Here is a 24,125-nt window from a genome sequence, read left to right as displayed (position 1 = left end):
TGGTTTACACTTGACTCCTCCCCCTTTTAGAAGAGGGGGCTGGCTCCAATTTCACCCACCCTGTTGTGTTGTGGGGCTATTGTAAGAGAAACCTCCCGTTGTCAAGCTCTGTATCCCATACTGTGTATTTTTCCATGTGTTTTGCAGACAGTCGCAACATTGGGAATTAGTTAAGTTGTCACTTCAAATGCTTTCATACACCATCTGGAGGGCATTTCTTGGACATGTGCTCATTCCTTTCTCACTACAGCCCCAATGTTAAAGAAGGGTGTTGTCGACTTGGTGTCTGTCTGCCAACTTGCACTACACTAGAGCAAATATGCCACAATGTACATTATGACAGCGTTTTCCCCATCGAACTCATCAGAGGCCCGCTACCAAGGACTGTGGGCTCTCCTCCGTGGCCGATGTGAGTAAGATATTTAACCCTCGCAAGGCTGCTGGCTCAGACAGCATCCCTAGCCGCGTCCTCAGAGCATGTGCAGACCAGCTGGCTGTTGTGTTTATGGGCATATTCAATCTGTCTGCTGTCCCCACATGCTTCAAGATGCCCACCTATGTTCCTGTATCCAAGAAAGCAAAGGTAACTGAACTAAATGATTCCATCATGAAGTGCTTTGAGAGACTTGTCAAGGATCATATCACCTCTACCTTACCTGACACCCACTCCAATTTGTTTATTTTATTTTACCTTAATTTAACTGGGCAAGTCAGTTAAGAACAAATTCTTATTTTCAATGACGGCCTAGGAACAGTAGGTTAACTGCCTGTTCAGGGGCAGAACAACAGATTTGTACCTTGTCAGCTCGGGGATTTGAACTTGCAACCTTCTGGTAACTAGTCCAACTCTCTAACCACTAGGCTACCCTGCCGCCCCAATAGAACCAACCCAATAGAACAATAGCACATTGTGCTATCCCATCTGGACAAGGCGAATACCTTTGTAAGAATGCTGTTCATTCCATAGCTCTGCATTCACCACCATATTATCCTCCAAGCTCACCATAAGCTTGAGGCCCTGGGTGTGTATCCCAACCTGTGCAACTGGGTCCTGGACTTACTGACGGGCCACCCCAGGTGGTGAAGATAGGAAACAACACCTCCACTTCGCTAATCCTCGACCCTGGGGCCCCACAAGCGTGCGTGCCCAGCCCCCTCTTGTACTCCCTGTTCACCCATGACTGCATGGCCACGCACGCCTCCAACTCAATCATTAGATTACAGACACAACAGTGGTAGGCTTGATTACCAACAATGATGTGAGGGCTCTGGGAGTGTGGTGCCAGGAAAATATCCTCAATGTCAACAAAACAGGAGATGATTGTGGACTTCAGGAAACAGCAGAGGGAGCAGCACCCCACTATCCACATCAACAGGACAGTAGTGTAGAATGTGGAAAGCTTCAAGTTCCTCGGCGTACACATCATTGACACTGAAATGGTCCACCCACACAGTGCAACAGCGCCTCTTCAACCTCAGGAGGCTGAAGATATTTAGCTTGTCACCTAAAACCCTCACACACTTTTACAGATGAGAGCATGCTGTCGGGCTGTATCACTGCCTGGTATTGCACCGCCTGCAACCGCAAGGCTCTCCAGGGGGTGGTGCGGTCTGCCCAACGCATCACCGGGGGTAAACTACTTGCCCTCCAGGACACCTACAGCACCCGGCGTCACAGGAAGGCCAAAAATATCAAGGACAACAACCACCGAGCCACTGCCTGTTCACCCCGTTATCATCCAGAAAGTGAGGTCAGTACAGGCGCATCAAAGCTGGGACCAAGAGACTGGAAAAACAGCTTCTATCTCAAAGCCATCAGACTGTTTATTAGCCATCACTAGCACAGAGAGGTTGCTGCCTATATACAGTTGAAGTCGGAAGTCTACATACACCTTAGCCAAATACATTGAAACTCAGTTTTTCACAATTCCTGACATTTAATCCTGGTAAAAAATACCCTGTTTTAGGTTTGTTGGGATCACCACTTTATTTTAAGAATGTAAAATGTCAGAATAATAGTAGAGTGATTTATTTTAGCTTTTATTTCTTTCATCACATTCCCAGTGGGTCAGAAGTTTACATACACTCAATTAGTATTTGGTAGCATTGCCTTTAAATTGTTTAACTTGTGTCAAATGTTTCAGGTAGCATTCCACAAGCTTCCCACAATAAATTGGGTGAATTTTAGCCAATTCCACCCGACAGAGCTGGTGTAACTGAGTTGGGTTTGTAGGCCTCCTTGGTCGCACACGCCTTTTCAGTTCTGCCCACACACCTTCTATAGGATTGAGGTCAGGGCTTTGTGATGCCCACTCTAATACCTTGACTTTGGTGTCCTTAAGCCATTTTTCCACAACTTTGGAAGTATGCTTGGGGTCATTGTCCATTTGGAAGACCCATTTACGACCAAGCTTTAACTTCCTGACTGTTGCGTCAATGTATCCACATAATTGTGATGCCATCTATTTTGTGAAGTGCACCAGTCCCTCCTGCAGCAAAGCACCCCCACATGATGCTGCCACCACCGTTCTTCACGCTTGGGATGGTGTTCTTTGGCTTGCAAGCCTCCCCTTTTGTCCTCCAAACACAACAATGGTCATTATGGCCAAACAGTTGTAATTTTTGCTTCATCATACCAGAGGACATTTCTCCAAAAAGTATGATCTTTGTCCCCATGTGCAGTTGCAAACCGTAGTCTTTTATTTTTATGAGGGTTTTAGAGCAGTGGCTTATTCCTTGCTGAGCGGCCTTTCAGGTTCTGTCGATATTGGACTCGTTTTACTGTGGATATAGATACTTTTGTACCTGTTTCCTCCATCTTCACAAGGTCCTTTGCTGTTGTTCAGGGATTGATTTGACCTTTTCGCACCAAAATACCGGACACGTCTCTTTACTGAGCGATATAGCCGCTGTCCCATGGTGTTTTTACTTGCGTACTATTGTTTGTACAGATGAACGTTGTACCTTCAGGCGTTTGGAAATTGCTCCCAAGGATGAACCAGACTTGTGGAGGTATACAAAAAAAAATTCTGAGGTCTTGGCAGATTTCATTTTCCCATGATGTCAATCAAAGAAGCACTGAGTTTGAAGGTAGGCCTCGAAGTACATCCACAGGTACACCCCCAATTTACTCAAATGTTGTCAACTAGCCTATGAGAAGCTTCTAAAGTCATGACAAAATTTTCTGGAATTTTCCAAGCTGTTTAACCTCTCTGGTACAAGTGGGACGCTAGCATTCCACCTCGACAACAGCCAGTGAAATTGCAGGGCGCCAAATTCAAAACATCAGAAATCCCATAATTAAAATTCTTCAAACATACAGGTATTATCCACCATAGAGAAAATTAATCACTAACCTTTTGATCTTCATCAAATGGCACTCACATGTATTGTGTAACATGAATTCCTATATGTTTTTTCCGATAAAGTTGATATTCCTATCCAAAAATCTCAGTTTACACTGGTGCATTATGGTCAGAAATGCATCGTCTCAAACAAACAAAGTGCAGAGTGTCACATCAAATAACAGTAATACTCACCATAAACTTTGATAAACGATACAAGTGTTAAGCATGGAATTATAGATAAACTTCTCCTTAATGCAACCGCTGAGTCAGATTTCAAAAATGCTTTCCGGCGAAAGCACACTTTGCGATTGTTAGGTCAGCTCCAAGCCACAGCAACCCATACAGCCATTTTCCAAGCAAGGAGAGGATTCAAAGTCAGAAATAGCATTTAAAATTAATCACTTACCTTTGATCTTCATCTGGTGGCACTCCCAGGTCTCCATAATAGACAAGTGTTCGATAATGTCCCTCTTTATGACCCAAAAACTCCTTTTCGTTTGTGTGTTTTGTACAGTAATCCGAATGTAGAAGGCGCGTGCACTAATTCCAGACTAAAAGTTTAAAAAATTAAGTTAGTAGAAACATGCCAAACGATGTTTAAAATCAATCCTCCGGTTGTTTTTGTCATAAATAATCAATATTTCAACTGGACAAAAGTCAATAGGAAAAGAGAAACAAGAAAGGCGTGTTCACGATCAGACTCATGGCTGATGAATGGAAATTTCCACAGGCCACTGATTGAGAGTGCTGTATCTCCCTAATTTTTCAGAGTAAAAGCCTGAAACAATGCCTAAAGACTGGTCACATGTTGAGGAAGCCATAGAGCTTGTGAACTGAGTCTTTGTATGGTGGATAGGCTTTCAATGGAAAAACGGCCTTTCAAAATAATAGTACTTTCTGGTTGGATTTTCCTCGGGTTTTCGCCTGCCATATCAGTTCTGTTATACTCAGACATTATTTTAACTCCAAATCTATTAATTATATGCATCCTATCTTCTGGGCCTGAGTAGCAGGCCGTTTAATTTGGGCACGCTTTTCATTCAAAATTCCAAATGCTGTCCCCTTCCTTAGTGAAGCTAAAGGCAGTCAACTCAGTGTATTTACACTTCTGACTAACTGGAATTATGATACCGTGAAATAATCTGTCTGTAACAATTGTTTGAAAAATTCCTTGTCATGCACAAAGTAAATGTCCTAACCGACTTGCCAAAACTATAGTTTGTTAACAAGAAATTTGTGGAGTGGTTGAAAAACGAGTTAATGACTAACCTAAGTGTATGTAAACTTTCAACTTCAACTGTATGTAGACTTGAAATCACTGGCCACTTTAATAAATGGAACACTAGTCACTTAAATAATGTTTACACATTTTGCATTACTCGTGTGTATATATTCTATTCTACAATGCCTCTCTGACATTGTTCGTCCATTATTTACATGTTCTTAATTCCATTCCTTTACTTAGATTTGTGTGTATTGGGTATTTGTTGTGAAATTGTCAGATATTACTTGTTAGATATTATTGCACGGGCGGAGCTAGAAACACATATTTCACTACACCTGCAAAAACTGCTAAACACTTGTATTTGACCAATAAAATTTGATTTGAGAGGCTTTTCAAACAAAGCTCAAACAAAGGGATCAAACAGACAAAGTAACACAAATTAGTGTAAGGATGTGAATCATCTGTGTATAATAAACCTGAGAAACCTGATGAAATCCAATGTCACCGTTTTAGATAAGTCATGCATTGAGAATTTCCACATGATTCAAAAGCACATTTCGATTTTGAGCTAAAGGATGCTGATGGTATAAGAACATATGTTGTTGTACAGTCCCAACAGCAGGCTGTCTGTTTATCCATCGCTTTCTACAGGTAGGCCGATGCACCACTACATTAGAACTAAACTAGAGGAAGAAGGAAGAACATGAACTATTGGAATTGTCTGTTAGCATAAGATGTGTGCGACGATACACTGACTGATATTACTGACACTGTAGTACCTGAGTCTGCTACCTAGCTTAGTCAGTGTTTTGGTGTGCACGTCACTCCCTACCCACCAGGCTAGCCTCTGCTCATCCTCAAACTTCAAACCCACACCAGGTGTATTCAACAATTAAGGCATTTTTAAGTGTCAAATTCAAATGTTTTCTTTCTCAGTAGGTAATTTGCATCCTCTTATTCTCTAGTACTGCAGTCTGAGGACTGAGTGCTCCCATACAATTGGTGAGGTGTACATCTGTGCGATAGACAAATCCTTATCACGATAAATTGACTGAATTATCACTAACAATTAATATATGTTAATGTAAACCTCCATTTACTTTGTAGTATTATCCTTAAAAATACTAACTATTAATTGGAATGTCATAGCTATCAATTGTCCTGTTAGCAATCACCTATATTTGCAGATTTACATTTAAATTTCACATTTCTCTAGTGTAGGCTACTTATTGTAATTATCAAGATCAGTCAGATGTCCTCTAAGTGGCTGGTTCTGTCTTCACAATCATTTCCGTTTTATCGGCTCAGCTCTAGTAACATGTTTCCGAGAGCAAAGCATTTCGGCCAAGTGCGAAATGAACCTGTGAACTGCACTGTCACATTCGCACATACTTAGTTAATGAATGGGACACTGTTCACCCCACCGGAAACACACACACATGGGCATTTAGAGACCGTAGACTTGATGTGCAGAGAATGGGATGAGATATTTGTTGGCCTATCTGTGTTTTGTTCTTGTTTTGCACCCCTCACTGTTTTGGGTAAAATGTCAGCATCGAATGTAGGCAGTTTGAAGTCCAGTGGCATCTCTGTTTAGGTTATTGCAGAAGTCTGTCTGTTTCTGGTCTTCAGTTGGTTCCTTAACCCTGAGTGAACTTTTTACCTCAGCACTGTCCTACCAGCCAAAACAAACAGACGTTTTGACTGCAGCACTGGTTTGTCAAAATGTCTGCTTCTCTCCTCAAACAAGTGTCTTTTGTCATGCACGCCCTCAGTTTGATGGCGCCGGATTACCTTGATGTGATTTCACAGAGAACTGTTTTCCCAAGCAATTAACTCATTTGCTTATGTTGTGCCGATGCCCAGGTTCCCTCACAGACCTCTGTAAGAAATCCAATGTGATCTCCATACTGAAGACCAGGGAATACTTAAGTGACTGTAGCAATACTGTCTCCCTCTGCTGGCTTTGATTTCTCTCAGAGCACTGATCCTTTTTTCCCCAGGAGAGTTTCACATTAAACAAACTATCAATGTCCTATAAAGTGCCACCTGTGGCAAACTGCTTTGCTATGATGCTATGGGTATTACCATTTGTCGACCAAAGCTGCAACGCATGGTCTTAGGAGGATTTGAATGAAAAGTAGGCCTGGTCAAAAAAAACGTTCACATTTGCGCTTGTTACAGGTTTTGGTTTTTAGACCTGTGCTGGTTGCCATCTCATTAGTGGGAAGGTGTTTCACCTGTGCTGGCCCAGGTGCTCCAGTTGTCTTGATAGATGAGGGTTAACACCTTTAGTTGGTGCTCCCTATTTTTAGTTCTAGACAAACAATCCTTTGTGATTTTTGTTTTGCTCCAACATTTTGGTTTGTCTCCTGTCTTTAAGTTTGTTTTTCTTTTGTTTACCTCTTAGGGGCTCCCGAAAGACACTCACGGGGGTGTCAACTGAATGTCGACACCCCCATGATTGTATTTTTAGGTTCTAGTAGTTGTTGCTAGTCGACATTCAGTTGACACCCCCATGAGTGTCTTTCGGGAGCCCCTCCTAAAACCCCACCTGGTTTGTTTGTTTGTTGGTCAGTGACTCTTTGTTAGTTCCCGCTTCTGTTTGAGCAACATTTTTGGTTTTCCTGCTGGGGAACATAACACGCTACATAATCATACTGTTTGTCTGACATAACATATCTCACAAGATCATAGAGTTCATGTGCACCCATTTTAACCTTTGCAACTGTTGCCAGCCTGCCTTGTTGTGAAAGTTGGTATGGGTAAACTAAACAGGGTCTGTGTGGTTGTCATAATCCATACCTCTCTGATGGGGGTGGCCAGTGGAGTCTGTGTGGAGGGCTACTAATTGCCTTAGTGAGCCAGCAAGAGGCCCAGGTGATCCAGCATTAGCAGGGATTAGAGTTGGGATGACTGGGACACATTCATACAGAGGACTATACACACCCCCAGGAAAAATTTTCCTTTTTAAATTGTTAAAAAAAAAATCTGACAAGACTACTCGTATTAAGATATTCTATGGCCACGTTTGGAAAATTTAATGAACACTGCGCTAAATAAAACCTAATAAAAACACCTGTTTTGTCCAAGACTGGAGTCTACGCAGACTGGTACGCCATAGCTAATCAGAGCTACAGTAGGCCTATATGCAAATAAGACATTCGCCACACGGGCCTGCCATCATTCACTTTTTACTGGACTGTGTGTTTCCAGGCAGTAGCAACAGTGTGACGTTAGATCATTAGAATGCATCTGCCAAAAGCCACAAAATGCACCTGAATGGATTTATGTAAATACCACTGGAGTCCTCTTACATTTGGGAACTTCACAGTAGTGATGGGCATTCCGGCTCTTTTCAGTGAGCCGGCTCGTACGGCTCAGCTCACCAAAAAGAGACTGCTCTTTTGGCTCCCAAACGGCACTTTAAAAAAAATATATGTATTGTATTTTTATCAAGTCAAACAGTTTGCGATAGTTTGACTGATTTTTGTTTTAACACCATTCTAATTAAATTATTAAATGAAATCATACTCTACCTTAACCATAATGTATTTAAAAATGCTTTGGTTTGTTATGAAAAATATTTGCATTTAAATATAACTTTTAAATGTATATAAACAAAGTGCATATAAATGTAACAATTCAAAACTAATACAATCTGAACAACATAATAGAATATTGCACCATATCAAAGAAAAATAAATAACAATGTGCAAAACTGCAGCATTCCACTTAAAACGTTAGACTGGTCCCTCTCTTCTCTCCTTCATTGCCATGTTATAACCAGCAGCACACAGCAATGCTGACCATATTTTGCTTTTATGAGAGATTTGCATTCAGAAATGCAAGCTGCCTCACTTTCGAGTGGCTGATGCGGTTTCTTCTTTCAGTAATTATTTGTCCCGTTTTCGAGAAGACCCTCAGAGGGAACGGATGTGGCCACTATGCAGAGTCTCCCTGACATGACTTTAGTAAGCCGTGGGTAGACAGAGGCCTTGTTCTTCCACCAGCTCAGAGGAGCTGCAGATCTTTGGAGGGACTCCTCCAAATAGGATCGGACCTCCATTTATAGCATCTACTGAGGGATTCCTTCATGCTGCATCCCCAGTTGCTCTCTCTTCAAACAGCAGATGTTTGTGGCACTACTGTTGGTTCTTCTACTCCATCTGATCCCTCTTCTTCTTGGTGCTTGAGCCAGCTGACTGCTGGGGCTGTCCCTCCCTGCCTGAGTTTATTCTTCAAGAGCCTCATCAATCGCTCTGGCATCACTGAAGGCTAACTTCTTACACCTGGGGTCAAGTGCAGCGGCTTCTGATAGCACGTGATTATATTCCATTCTGTTTAACTTCCTGTCCGTTGATGAACATAGGGTGTCCAACTCTGTCACATGTCCTGTGGTTACATTTGCTTCTCTCTGTCGGCTGGCTATGATTCGCTGCAGACCCTTGCACATGAGTATCATTTTTGAGGCTGTCGCATAGCTGAAAAGAGAGAACAGTAACTTATTAGTTCATGTTTTGTCTACTGATACTTCATTCTCATCACTGGTCATATACATATATAATACTGGATTAAATAATGATGTAGTAATAACTGCTTACTGTACCTCTCTCCACTGATCTCCACAGTGACCTGCTCAAAGGGTTCCAGAACTGCACACCTCCACCACCACCTCCCATTCCTCTTGGGTCAGAGCATCAACAGGTGCATTGACAATGGCCAGGGTAGAGATGATAGCATCCTTTTGACTCAAGAAACAGATTCAACATATAAAATGTTGAATTCCACCTTGTAGTGCAGTCTTGTTTAGGCCTCAGCTCAGGCATCCCCATCCGGCGTTGTGTAGACTTGAGTTTTTCAGCACCTACTTTGCTCCTTTGGAAGTATTCCACAGCTGCTTTCACATTGTCCACAGTGGGCTTCATCACATTCAGAGCATATCTTATGATCAGGTTGATTGTGTGGGCAAGACATGGATGATGGGTCCATTTTAAAATTTTCATGGCTTTGATTGTTAGCTGCATTGTCGCTAACACAACAGACCACTTTTCCATCTACTTGCCACTCAACAGTTCCTCTGCCAAGTTCTCTGAGGTGTCTGTCGCTGAGATCAAAGCAGTCCAGAAGACACCTAGACATAGACAAATCTTCAATGAAGTGACATGTAAGAGATTCTACACTGTGCTCTAACATTGTCTACATTATTAACCTCTTGGAACTACCCATCCTGGATCCGGGAGAATTGTCATCAACTACACTAATTAGCATAGCGCAACGGTCAAAAAATATCTCTAGAAAATATTAATATTCATGAAATCACAAGTGAAATATAGTGAAACACAGCTTTTGTTAATCACCCTGTCATCTCAGATTTTGAAATTATGCTTTACAGCCAAAGCAAGACAAGCGTTTGTAAGTTTATCGATAGCCTAGCATAGCATTATGTCCAGCTAGCAGCAGGAAGCTTGGTCACGAAAATCAGAAAAGCAATCAAATTAACCGTTTACCTTTGAGCTTCGGATGTTTTCACTCACGAGACTCCCAGTTAGACAGCAAATGTTCCTTTTGTTCCATAAAGATTATTTTTATACCCAAAATACCTCCGTTTGTTGGTCACGCTATGTTCAGAAATCCACCGGAAATAGCGGTCACATATCCATAATATCGACAGAAACATGGCAAACGTTTTTTATAATCAATCCTCAAGGTGTTTTTCAAATATCTATTCGATAATATATCAACCGGGACAATTGGCTTTTTAGTAGGAGCGAGAGGAAAAATGACTACCTCTGTATTTTACGCAAGAATCACTCACAGCCCTCAGCTGGCCACTTACGCAATGTTGTCGTTTACGCTCATTCTTCAACATAAAGGTGTGAAACTATGTCAAAATGCTGTAGACACCTTAGGGAATACGTAGAAAAATGAATCTGGTTGATATCCCTTTCAATGGCCAATAGGGGTGAATAGGAACACAACGGTTTCAAAATAAGTGGCACTTCCTGATTGGATTTTCCTCAGGGTTTCGCCTGCAATATCAGTTCTGTTATATTTTGACAGTTTTGGAAACTTTAGTGTTTTCTATCCTACGCTGTCAATTGTATGCATATTCTAGCATCTGGTCCTGAGAAATAGGCGGTTTACTTTGGGAACATTATTTTAACAAAAATAAAAATAGTGCCCCCTAGTTTCAAGAGGTTAAAATGCATCCAAATGCTACTGTTTTCACAGCTGTCCTTCCTCGGCTGCTAAGTGTGTGACTGTGAGTGAGTTGGCTCGGCCCTCCCTCATGCATCTTTGGTTCATTGTTTCGTGAATTCTACTCGTTTAAATATTTTGATTATTCATATCTTTATATAGATTTGGCTCTTATTATATGCGAGCCGGCTCCCAACGTTCACCTACTCCACAGTCCTATTGATCAAACAAACTTTCTCTCTGTTGCCTATGCACATCAACAGCTAATGCTAGCCAGACGAGGTAAAATCTAACTAGGGGACATTAGATAGAGAGAGTTTAACTTGTTCAGTCCCAAGCCACGTTTTGACAACTGAATGGGATCGTGCCTGCCCACCCATTTGATCGATGTCAAAACCATTTGATTGACATCTGAGATATGCTGACTGTTCAACACAGCTAGTTAGCGAAGCGATTCAAATGTCTTGCTAGCTAACCAAATGAAACGTGCACCTGTAGCCAAAAACAAATGACATCCCGCGGCAGCTAGCTAACGTTCTGCTCTGTTTTTAGCTTGCTAAATAAAGAGCTAGCAACATAGATACTCTAGCCCAGGAGTGTCATATTGAAAAAAAACAAGGAATTCGCAGACCAGACATAGCCTTTGGGTCACAGTCGCAAATATTTTTGTAAAAACAATCTGGCCATTATTTTAGAAAAATGACTCTAATGTTCACTTCTGTACATGATGCTGTGTATGTAGCATTAAAATATTAAAACAAAATAGGTCATATTTGTCTATCCTTTGCTACTATGCTTGCAGATGTGCATAATATGCTGCAACCCTAATCAAAAAGTATCCAAATAATTAAAAAACATGTTTTGTGTTGCACTGAATGGGTCACGGGTGCGATTGAATGCAGCATTGCTGTATGGTGCACTCAACGTGTTGTAGTTGAGTAGCCAGCCTAGATTACTGCGCAAATATGGCTGCAATAGGCCTACATGTTTCTCCTTTGCATGGTGTTTTGTTTTTGGGTTATTCCTTGTAAAGCTATAAAAACCAAAGCCAGACTGCAACGTTTTAGTAGCCTTACTAGCAGTGGCAATGTCTGTCCACTTGCCTTCCGTTGCGCGCTGTAAACGGGACACACGAAAGCAGTGCAAGTTAAGTTGAATTCACTGATGCGTGTGCATCAGGCTGCAATTTCATAAAGTAGATGACTCAACTGTTGACTCATTATGTGTGTCCTATTCCTTGTTTGACACGTGTGCTTGCCTATTAGCCATGCTATGACAGACTTGTGATTATTGCCCTTGCTAGGTTCATTGTATTGACATTCCCAGACTTTGCATAGTTAATAGTGGAGGCAGTAATGAACCAGGCCAGCCGTAAATGACCTGATAGCAATATATTTTTGACTACCAAGAAATGTATTGGTGAATTATATTAATCATGCATTGAACAGCATCCTTCTATTCTGCCAACAATGCCTTACTATACATCATGGAATGTTGAGTCAAATAGAACCTATTTTTAAAACTTCTTATGGAGTTGGGTTTGAAGCACAAATAGGGATTTTGATATTTTTGACTGATATTATGATTCTGTTTCTTTCATATCTGCAAAGTAGTTAAAATGCTGCCCGTTCCCCTTTTAAAAGCTAATTCCACACCAAAACTGTCTTCTGGTATTTGTTTCATTATTCCATTGTTGATATAGTCCCAAAATGTTTTGCATGTCAGCAATCAAGTTTTCAAAATGTATAACTTTCAAAATTCTATTTCTATGGACACAGTCCTGCCCAGGGGGTAGGGTGGAGGGAGGAATATCACCACTCGGGATTGTGGAGAATCGCTGTCCTCTTGCCTTGTCCCTCATCTCACTCACTCACACACACTGTTTTCCTCTATCACAGAAAGGGGTATTATCTTCTCTTTCAGCTTGGTGAGCTGGGCCATCTCATAGGAAGTGCTCTGTATTCAGTGACAGGATGCTACAATGGCCTATTTGTTAGAGGCACAGGGCAAGGGCTCTGGGGTTTAGGGCTGGGCTGGATAAGCCACACTGGGTCCTGTGTGATTTATCTCGCTCTATACATCACAACAGCCCCCTGCAGAAATAGATCTGGTGCTGTGAAATGTTTGATGTGCCATTTTACCCAATGTATTTTAAGTGCTGCAGTGGACCGCTTCCAGACTTATCTAGCCTACAACAGTTGGGTTAGCAGGACCACATTTTATTTACAGGATCCATTTGTCTGATTTCTTCAATGAATATCTTCGATAATGATGTCCAGAAAGTCTAAGCTTGATATGACAAGCAATTGAAGTGAAAGTCTGTCACTCACTCAAGCCTCTTATTTTTCTTTTATGTAGCTGTCAAAAAAACATATGGTTGATGGAGCTAATAGCTGGAGTCTTTAACCTCCTAATGAGTAGTCTAGAGGGGGACCTGATGCTGCTGCAATGAAAACTGACAACAGGGTTGCTTGCTTTCATCATTAAACTGGACTTATCCTAATGATGCAAGGAAGACATACTAGGTCATAATTTGATGTTCATTTTGCAGTGTGACCATCTATATCTCAGCAGTGGTTTAAGGAAATAGATTTTTGTTTGTCCCATAGGGCAGAATATACACGGAACAAAAATATAAAAGGTAACATGTAAAGTGTTGGTCCCATGTTTAATGAGCTGAAATAGAAGATCCTAGAAATGTTCCATAAGCACTAAAAGCTTATTTTTCTCAAATGTTGTGCACAATTTAGTTTTTTCCCTGTTTAGTGAGCATTTCTCCTTTGCCAGGTCTATCCATCCACCTGATGGGTGTGGAATATCAAGAAGCTGATTTAATTGGCATGATCATTACACAGGTGCACCTTGTGCTGGGGACAATGTAAGGCCACTCTAAAATGTGTAGTTTTGTCACACAACACAATGCCACAGATGTCTCAAATTTTGAGGTAGTGCGCAATTGGCAGAGCTGTTGCCAGAGAATTGAATGTTCATTTCTCTGCCAAGGTCATTTTAGAGAATTTGGCAGTACGTCCAATCGGTCTAATAATTGTAGACTATATTGAACCGCACCAGCCCAGGATCTCCATATCCAGCTTCTTCACCTGCAGGATTGTGTCATGCGCAAAGTAGATGTCCTTACCGACTTGCCAAAACTGTAGTTTGTTAACAAGAAATTTGTATGGTGGTTGAAAAACGAGTTTATTGACTCCAACCTACGTGTATGTAAACTTCCGACTTCAACTGTGTGTGTATATTTAGACACATTTTCAAGTAAAATTGTAGCTCTTTAGAGCCCTGACATTAACAAAGTATTTTTATACTCCTGCTATCATTCACTTTTCAGCTCTGATTACAGTTAGATCCTACTACCAGTCACTTATAAACCCACCTAAATGTATAAACCCACCTCAACCATTCTGGTACCCCTTCACATTGAATAAGGTACAGGCATTGACCTGTATATACTTTCATTCTCGTGTTTCTAAATCGCATCGTAGTTCCTGTGTGGTTTTTATGTTTTATTATCACAGTATCTTTTATTTTGATTATCATCATCGCTGCCTTGTTGGGAAAGATCTCTCACTGTACAGTTTTACACCTGTTGTATCCTGTGCACGTTGCAAATAAACGTTTGAAGCTTTTGTAAGACCATGATGGCATAGAAAAAGCTGTAGATTCTTCTTAAATGGGTTTATGTCATTTGAGTCCATGCTGAGCTTTCCTTGCTTCAACACACTTGTGATATGGCATTGTTGTTGTCAAGGTTTGTTAATAATTGATAGGTTTGTTGTCTTTTGTTCCATTGTTTTCCAGGGGCGACAAAAGAGATTGGCTCAGCCTTGACGAGAATGTGCATGAGGCACAGAAGCATCGAGTCCAAACTGAAGCTCTTCACCACGTAAGTGATGGAACTGTAAATCATGGTTTCTGGAAGACATTGATTGGGTATTACAACAGTCTTGGGGCAAAGCAAAACACCTCCAATGTCATTGTTTCTTATTTGTTTGAGATCTTTCATATGCGGTTAGTGCGTAATACTGCCTTCTTTAACATTTCAGACCAAATCAAATTTTATTTGCACATGCTTCGTAGACAAACAGCTGCAGACTAACAGTGAAATACTTACTTAGTTATTTTTCCAAAAATGCAGAGTTAAAAATAAAATAAAACCATTGACGTAGTGACATTGAATAACAAATATCAATAAAGAGTAAAACTAACATTGCTATATATAGGGAGTATACAGTGCCGTGCAAAAGTATTCATTCCCCTTTTGTCCTATTTTGTTGCATTACAGCCTGTAATTTAATTGAAATTGATTTTCATTTGGATTTCATGTAATGGACATGGACAAAATAGTCCAAATTGGTGAAGTGCCAAAAATGCAATGGTAAAGTGCTGCGTGCATATGTATTCATTCATCCGCTTTGCTATGAAGCCCCTAAATAAGATTTGGTGCAACCAATTACCTTCAAAAGTTACAGAATGAGTTAGATTGCACACAGGTGGACTTTATTTAAGTGTCCAGGATTTGTCACATGATCTCAGTATAAACAGTTGAAGTCGAGAAGTTTGCATACACTTAGGTTGGAGTCATGAACTCGTTTTTCAACCACTTCACAAATTTCTTGTTAACAAACTATAGTTTTGGCAAGTCGATTAGGACATCTACTTTGTGCATGACACAAGTAATTTTTACAACAATTCTTTACAGACAGATTATTTCACTTATTCACTGTATAACAATTCCAGTGGGTCAGAAGTGTACATTCACTAAGTTGACTGACTTTAAACAGCTTGGAAAATTCCAGAAAATTATGTCATGGCTTTAGAAGCTTCTGATAGGCTAATTGACATCATTTGAGTGAATTGGAGGTGTACCTGTGGATATATTTTGAGGCCTACCTTCAAATTCAGTGCCTCTTTGCTTGACATCATGGGAAAATCAAAAGAAGTCAGCCAAGACAAGTCTGGTTCATCCTTGGGAGCAATTTCCAAGTGCCTGAAGGTACCATGTTCATCTGTACAAACAATAGTACGCAAGTATAAACACCATGGGACCACGCAGCCGTCATACAGCTCAGGAAGGAGACGCTTTCTGTCTCCTAGAGATGAACGTACTTTGGTGCGAAAAGGTCAAATCCATCCCAGAACAGCAAAGGACCTTGTGAAGATGCTGGAGGAAACGGGTACAAAAGTATCTATATCCACAGTAAAACGAGTCCTATATCGACATAACCTGAAATGCCGCTTAGCAAGGAAGAAGCCACTGCTCCAAAACCGCCATAAAAAAGCCAGACCACGGTTTGCAACTGCACATGGGGACAAAGATCTTACTTTTTGGAGAAATGTCCTCTGGTCTGATTAAACAAAAATAGAGCCGTTTGGCCATAATGACCATTGTTCTGTTTGGTAGTCTTGCAAGCTGAAGAACACCATCCCAACTGTGACGCACTGTGGTGGCATCATGTTGTGGGGTGCTTTTCTGCAGGAGGGACTGGTGCACTTCACAAAATAGATGGCGTCATGAGTAAGGAAGATTATGTTGAAGCAACATCTCAAGATGTCAGTCAGGAAGTTAAAGCTTGGTTGCAAATGGACAATGACCACAAGCATACTTCCAAAGTTGTGGCAAATGGCTTAAGGACAACAAAGTCAAGGTATTGGGAGTGGCCATCACAAAGCCCTGACCTCAATCCCATAGAAAATGTTTGTGCAGAACTGAGAAATTGTGTGCGAGCAAGGAAGCCTACACAGCTGACTCATTACACCAGCTCTGTCAGGAGGAATGGGCCAAAATTCACCCAACTTATTGTGGGACGCTTGTGGAAGGCTACCCGAAACGTTTGACCTAAGTTAAACAATTTAAAGGCAATGCTACCAAATACTAATTGAGTGTATGTAAACTTTTGACCCACTGGGAATGTGATGAAAGAAATAAAAGCTGAAAAAAATCATTTCTCTCTACTATTATTTTGACATATCACATTCTTAAAATTAAGTGGTGATCCTAACTGACCTAAAACAGGGAATTTTTACTTGGATTAAATGTCGGGATTTGTGAAAGTGAGTTTAAATGTATTTGGCTAAGGTGTATGTAAAATTCCAACTTCAACTGTATACACCTGTTCTGAAATACCCCAGAATCTGCAACACCACTAAGCAAGGGGCACCACCAAGCAAGCGGCACCATGAAGACCAACGGGCTCTCCAGACTGGTCTGGGACAAGGTTGTGGAGAAGTACAGGTCAGGGTTGGGTTATAAAAAAATACCAGAATCTTTGAACATCCCACTGAGCAGCATTATATCCATTAATTAAAAATGAAATAATATGGCAACACAACAAATGTGCCAAGAGGGCCACCCACCAAAACTCACAGACCCGGCAAGTAGGGCATTAATCTAAGATGCAACAAAGAGACCAAAGATAACCCTGAAGGAGCTGCAATGCTCCACATGTGGGAGACTACCCAACCGTATGGAAAAGGGTATTCTGGTCAGATGAGACAAATGTATATTTTTGGCCATCAAGGAAAACGTTATGTCTGGAGCAAACCCAACACCTCATCACCCCGAGAACACCTTTCATCGGCAGGGACTGGGAAACTGGTCGGAATGGTGGATGGTGCTAAATACAGGGAAATTCTTGAGGGAAGCCTGTTTCATTCTTTGAGATTTGAGACTGGGACGGAGGTTTACTTTCCAGCAGGACAGTGACCCTAAGCATACTGCTAAAGCAACACTCAAGTGGTTTAGGGGAAACATTTAAATGTCTTGGAATGGCCTCGTCAAGTCCCAGACATCAATCCAATTGAGAATCTGTGGTATGACTTAAAAATTGCTGTACACCAGTGGAACTCATCCGACTCGAAGGAGCTGGAGCAGTTTTGCCTTGAAAAATGGGCAAAAATCCCAGTTGCAAGATGTGCCAAGCTTATAGAGACATACCCCAAGAGACATGCAGCTGTAATTGCTGCAAAAGGTGGCTCTAAAAAGTATTGACTTTGGGGGGGGGGGGGAATAGTTATGCACGCTCTCAGTTTTGCAAGTTTTCAGTTTTGTCTTGTTTCTTGTTTGTTTCACAAACATTTTTGCATCTTCAAAGTGGTAGGCATGTTGTGTAAATCAAATTATACAACCCCCCCAAAAATCGATTTTAAGTGAAGGTTGTAAGGCAACAAAATAGGAAAAATGCCAAGGGGGGGAGAATATTTTCTCAAACCACTGTAGAAATAACATTACTTTATACAGTGCGTTCAGGAAGTATACAGAACCCTTACATTTTCCCACATTGTTACATTACAGCCTTATTTTCAACTGGATTCAATATTTTGTTTTCCTCATCAGTCTACACACAATATCCCACAATGACAAGGCAAAAACGTTTTTTTAGACATTTTGGCAAATGTATTAAAAATAGAAAACTGAAATATCACACTTATATGCAGTAATGAAGCCTGTGACTGATGTTCAGTAGTCAAATGTTTAGACACACCTACCCATCCAGGGTTTTAATTTTATTTTTTACTGTTTTCTACATTGTCGAATAATAGTGAAGACATCACAACTATGGAATAATTTAGTATCCAAAAAAGTGTTAAACAAATCAAAATACATTTGAGATTCTTCAAAGTAGCCACCCTTTGCCTTGATGACAGCTTCTTAATGCATTTGAGCCAATCAGTTGTGTTGTGACAAGGTAGGGGTGGTACACAATATAGCCCTATTTGGTTAAAGTCCATATTATGGCAAGAACAGCTCAAATAAGCAAAGAGAAACGACAGGCCATCATTTCTTTAAGACATGAAGGTCAGTCAGTCCGGAAAATGTCAAGAACTTTGAATGTTTCTCAAAGTGCAGTCGCATAAGCCATCCAGCGCTATGATGAAACTGGTTCTCTTGAGGACCGCCACATGCAAGGAAGACCCAGAGTTACCTCTGCTGCAGAGGATACATTCATTAGTTAACTGCACCTCAGATTGCAGCCCAAATAAATGCTTCACAAAGTTCAAGTAACAGATACATCAACATCAACTGTTCAGAGGAGAATGCGTGATTCAGGCCTTCATGGTCGAATTGCTGCAAAGAAAGCACTACACAACTTATTATTATACACCAATAATAAGAAGAGACTTGCTTGGGCCAAGAAACACAAGCAATGGGCATTAGACAGGAGGAAATCTGCCCTTTTGGTGTGTCTTTGTGAGACGCAGTGTATGAGAATGGATTATCTCCGCATGTGTGGTTCCCACCATGAAGCATGGAGGTGGTGGTGTGATGGTCTGGGGCTGCTTTGCTGGTGACTCAAAAATTTTCTTTTTCGAATTCAAGGCACAGTTAACCAGCATGGCTACCACAGCATTCTGCAGCAATATGCCATCCGATCTGGTTTGGGCTTAGTCCCACTATCATTTGTTTTTCAACAGCCAATTGAGGTGGATTGGGATGAGTTGAACTGCAGAGGGAAGGAAAAGCAGCCAACAAGTGCTCAGCATGTACGCAAACTCCTTCAAGACAGTTGGAAAAACATTCCAGGTGAAGCTGGTTGAGAGAATGCCAAGAGTCTCAAAGCCGTCAAGGCAAAGGATAGCTACTTTGTAGAAAAACGTGTCCCGAAGCCACTCCTGCGTTGTCTTGGCTTTGTGCTTATGGTCATTGTCATGTTGGAAGGTGGACTTTTGCCCCAGTCTGAGGATCTCTGTGCTTTGTGCCATTCATCTTTGCCTTCATCCTGGCTTGTCTCCCAGTCCCTATCCCTGAAAAAAATCCCCACTGCATGATGCTGCCGCCATCATGCTTCACAGTAGGGATGGTGCCAAGTTTCCTCCAGACGTGACACTATGCATTCAGGCCAAAGAGCTCCATCTTGGTTTCATCAGACGAGAGAATCTTGTTTGTCATGGTCTGAGAGTCTTTAGGTGCCTTTTGGAGAACTCCAAGTGGGCTGCCATGTGCCTTTTTTACTGAGGAGTGGCTTCTGTCTGGCCACTCTACCATAAAGGCCTGATTTGGTGTAGTTCTGCAGAGATGGTTGCCCTTCTGGAAGGTTCTCCCATCTCCACAGAGGAACTCTAGAGCTCTGTCTGAGTGACCATCACGTTCTTTGCCACCTCCCTGACCAAGGCCCTTCTCCCCCGATTGCTCACTCCCCCGATTGCACAATATTTTGGGGGGGCGTTTCTCTGACACCACCTGGTATAGAGGTTCCGGATGGCAGGGAGCTTAGCCCCAGTGATGTACTAGACCGTACTCACCACACTCTGTATCGTCTTGCGTTCGGATGCCAAGCAGTTGCCATATCAAGCAGTGATTCAGCCAGTCAAGATGCTCTCGGTGGGGCAGTTGTAGATCTTTTTGAGGGCCCATGCTAATAAATCTTTTCAGCCTCCTGAGGGGGAATAGGCGTTGTTGTTCCCTCTTCACGACTATGATAGATTTTTTGTGATGTGGACACCGAGGAATTTGAGGCTCTCGACCAGCTCCACTGTTTCCTGTAGTCCAAAATCACCTCCACACTGCACCACACTGCCAGGTCTCTCATTGTCGTCGGGGATCAGGCCTATGACGATTGTGTCGTCGGCAAACTTAATGACCACCTGGCCGGGCCCGTCAAGAAGTCCAGGATCCAGTTGCAGAGTGAGGTGTTCAATCCCAGGAACCTTAGCTTAATGAGCTTCTGAGCACTGTTGAACAATGAACAGCATTCTCACATTCCCTTTTGTCCAAGTGGGAAAGGGAAGTGTGGAGTGCAATAGAGATTGCATGATCTGTTGGGGTTTTATGTGATTTGGATTGGGTCCAGGATGATGGTGTTGATGTGAGCCATGACCAGCCTTTCAAAGCTTTTCATGGCTATGTTAGTCATTTAGACAGTTAACCTTGGGGTTCTTGTGCACAGAGACTATGGTGGTCTAATTGAAACATATATATTGGTATTACAGACTGGGTCAGGGAGAAGTTGAAATTGTCAGTGAAGACACTCGCCAGCACATGCTCTGAGTTCACATCGCGATAATCCATCTGGCCTTTTGAATGTTTACGTGTTAAGGGCTTACTCACCTCATCTACGGACAGCGTGATCACACCGTCATCCGGAACAGCTGGTTTTCTCGCTCATGGTTCAGTGTTGCCTTGCTTGATTCAAGCATAGAAGGCATTTAGCTGGTCTGGTAGGCACGTATCATTGGGCAGCTCGTGGCTGGTTTTCCCTTTGTAATCCGTGATAGTTTTGCCATAACCAACAAGCGTCAGTGCCATTGTTGTAGAATTCGACCTTAGTCCTGTATTACATGAAGGTGACAAACCATTCTCTGATAATGTTATATCACAGAATAATACTGTATATTTTTTGAATAACTTTTGGCAGCGATTACAGCTGTGAGTCTTTCTGGGTATGTCTCTAAGAGCTCCCCACACCTGGATTGTGCAACATTTACCCATTTTTATTATTTAAACATTTCTTCAAGCTCTGTCAAATTGGTTGTTGATCATTGCTCGATAACCATGTTCAGATCTTGCCATAGACAAGTAGATGCCAAGTAGATTTGTCAAAACTGTCCACTCAGGAACATTCACTGTCTTATTTGTAAGCAATTATAGTGTAGATTTGGCCTTGTGTTTTACGTTATTGTCCTGCTGAAAGGTAATTTCATCTCCCAGTGTCTAGTGGAAAGCAGGCTGAACCAGGTATTTCTTCTAGGATATTACCTGTGATTAGCTCTATTGTGTTTCTTTTTTTATCCTGAATAACTTCCCAGTCCTTAATGATTACAAGCATACCCATAACATGATTCAGCTACAACTATGCTTGAAAATATGGAGAGTGGTAATGTATTGGATTTGCCCCAAACATAATACTCTATCTCAGTGCTTTGTTGAAAATAGGATGCATGTTTTGGAAGAGGGCTTCCTTTTCACTCTGTAAATTAGGTTAGTGTTGTGGAATTACAACAATGTTCTTAATCCATACTCAGTTTTGTGCTGTCACAAGCATTACACTGTTAACTGTTTTAAAGTCACCATTGGCCTTCATGGTGAAATCCCTGAGTGTTTTTTTGTATTTATTAACTATTCCCATTAGCTGCTGCCAAGGCAGCGACTACTCTTCCTGGGGTCCAGCACATTGAGGCAGTTATATACAATAACAAATCTTGCATTACTTTTCATAACACTGTTCACAATACACCCTCGAGACCACTACACTACTACCACATATCTACATTACAAAATCCATGTGTAGAGTGCGTGTGCCTGTGTGTCGCCACAATCCCGCTGTTCCATAAGGTGTCATTTTTTTTGTACTGATTCTACTGCTTGCATCAGATACCTGGTGTGGAATAGAGTTCCATGTAGTCATGGCTCTATGTAGTAATGTGCGCCTCCCATAGTTTGTTCTGCACTTGGGGAAGAGACCTCTGGTGGCATGTCTTGTGGGGTATTCATGGGTGTTTTGAGCTTTGTGCTAGTAGTTTAAACAGCCAGTTCGGTGCGTTCAGCATGTCAATACGTCTTACAAAAACAAGTAATGATGAAGTCAATCTCTTCTCCACTTTGAGCCATGAGAAATTAACATGCATATCATTGTTAGCGCTCCGTGTACATTTAAGGGCCAGCTGTGCTGCCCTGACCTATGTCCCTCTTTGTGGCACATGATCACACGACTGGACAGAAGTCCAGGTGCGACAAAATTAGGGCCTCTAGGACCTGCCGTGTTGATAGTGTTGTTAAAAAAGCAGAGCAGCGCTTTATTATGGACAGACTTCTTCCTATCTTAGCTAGTGTTGCATCAACATGTTTTGACCATGACAGTTTACGATCCAGGGTAACTCCAAGAAGTTTAGTCACCTCAACTTGCTCAATGTCCACATTATTCATTACAAGAGTTGGTTGAGGTTTAGGGTTTAGTGAATGGTTTGTCCCAAATACGATGCTTTTAATTTAAATATTTAGGACTAACTAATTTCTTGCCTTCCATTCTGAAACTGACTGCAGTTCTTTAAGTGTTGCAGTAATTTCACTCGCTGTAGTAGCTGACTTATGAAGTGTTGGATCATCCACATACATACACACAGCCTTTTATTCAAAGGCATGTCGTTACTAAAGATTGAAAAAAGTAAGGGGCCTAGAAAGCTGCTCTGGGGAATTCCTGATTTTACCTGGATTATGTTTGAGAGGCTTCCATTAAAGAACCCCCTTTTGTGTTCTGTTAGTCCGGCAACTCTTTATCCACAATATAGCAGGGTGTGTAAAGCCATAACACATGTTTTTCCAGGAGCAGACTATGGTCGATAATGTCAAAAGCCGCACTGAAGTTTAACATAACAGATCCCACAATCTTTTATCATCAATTTATCTCAGCCAATCATTTCTGTAAGGGCCGTCCATCCATGTTGATTGTCCTTCCCTATAAGTGTGCTGAAGGTCTGTCAGTTTGTTTACTTTGGTTGGCTATTTATGCCGGTAAAGGGGACTTTACTATTATTGGGTAGCGGAAGGACTTTTGCTTCCTCCAGGCCTGAGGGCACCCACTTTCTTGTAGGCTTAGATGGAAGATATGGCAAATAGGAGTGGCAGTATTGTCTGCTGTTATCCTCAGTAATTTTCCATCCAAGTTGTCAGACCATCGTGACTTGTCATTGTTGATATACAACAATAATTGTGACCCGATTTAGGAAACTAGGCTTAAGTCACAACTTCACAGGAGAGCCGTAGGAGCATAAAACTTTTTAAATCAAAATGCGTTTTTTTTTTGTTGGCTGAAATGCCTTCTCGACCATGTCAACTTTCATGTACCTGAATAACAAACTTGTATGCCATCTGTAAATACAAATAAAATTGTTAAATTACAAGCCTTGTTGGTTAAGCCACAGAAAAAGGGAGCAACCTTCCCTATAGCCATGATTGGCTGAGATAATGAGTGATAATGATAATGTTGAAGGCTTCTGTCTACTTGCCAGGTCAGTCTGTGTTGGTAATCTTGTCGAACACAGCTTTTTTATGCATTGTGTAGTGGAGCTGCGTAAGTGTTGCTCTCCACTTTCTGGAGGATCAAGTTTTGAAATTAGTGGATTTAGAGTATGATAGCTAAAACACCTGTCTCCGGATTACATCTTCAAACTAAGGGCAACCGTGGTATGGCATTCCTGATAGGGAGACGTGTCCATCATACATGATGATAGTCCAGCGTTAGCTAGATACATTTTCAGATATTACACATTTATATTTTGACAAAGTGGTTTTATTTCAAGCTGACATGTACTGTTAGCGAGGTAGCTGATGTTATTCTTTTCCCAGAGCCATTCGTTAGCTAACGTCCAGAGCCATTCGTTAGCTAAGGTGACGTGTGTGTGAT

At 41.5% G+C, this 24,125-nt stretch overlaps 1 protein-coding gene across 3 annotated transcripts in view; it reads left to right on the top strand.

Moving 5' to 3' along the window:
- LOC135542370 (protein MTSS 2-like) overlaps nt 1–24,125 on the top strand; it is a 114,017-nt gene that overhangs the window by 38,601 nt on the left and 51,291 nt on the right. For all 3 annotated transcript variants that reach the window (XM_064969296.1, XM_064969297.1, XM_064969295.1), the window contains exon 4: nt 14,587–14,671. In XM_064969296.1, the coding sequence (XP_064825368.1) occupies nt 14,587–14,671 (85 nt within the window). The remainder of the gene's footprint in view (nt 1–14,586; nt 14,672–24,125) is intronic.

The sequence above is a fragment of the Oncorhynchus masou genome, chromosome 6 (genome assembly GCF_036934945.1).
Source record: "Oncorhynchus masou masou isolate Uvic2021 chromosome 6, UVic_Omas_1.1, whole genome shotgun sequence".
Classification (NCBI taxonomy): Eukaryota; Metazoa; Chordata; class Actinopteri; order Salmoniformes; family Salmonidae; genus Oncorhynchus; species Oncorhynchus masou.
The sequence above is the reverse complement of the archived record's forward strand: the minus strand, read 5'-3'. Positions and strand labels throughout refer to the sequence as shown.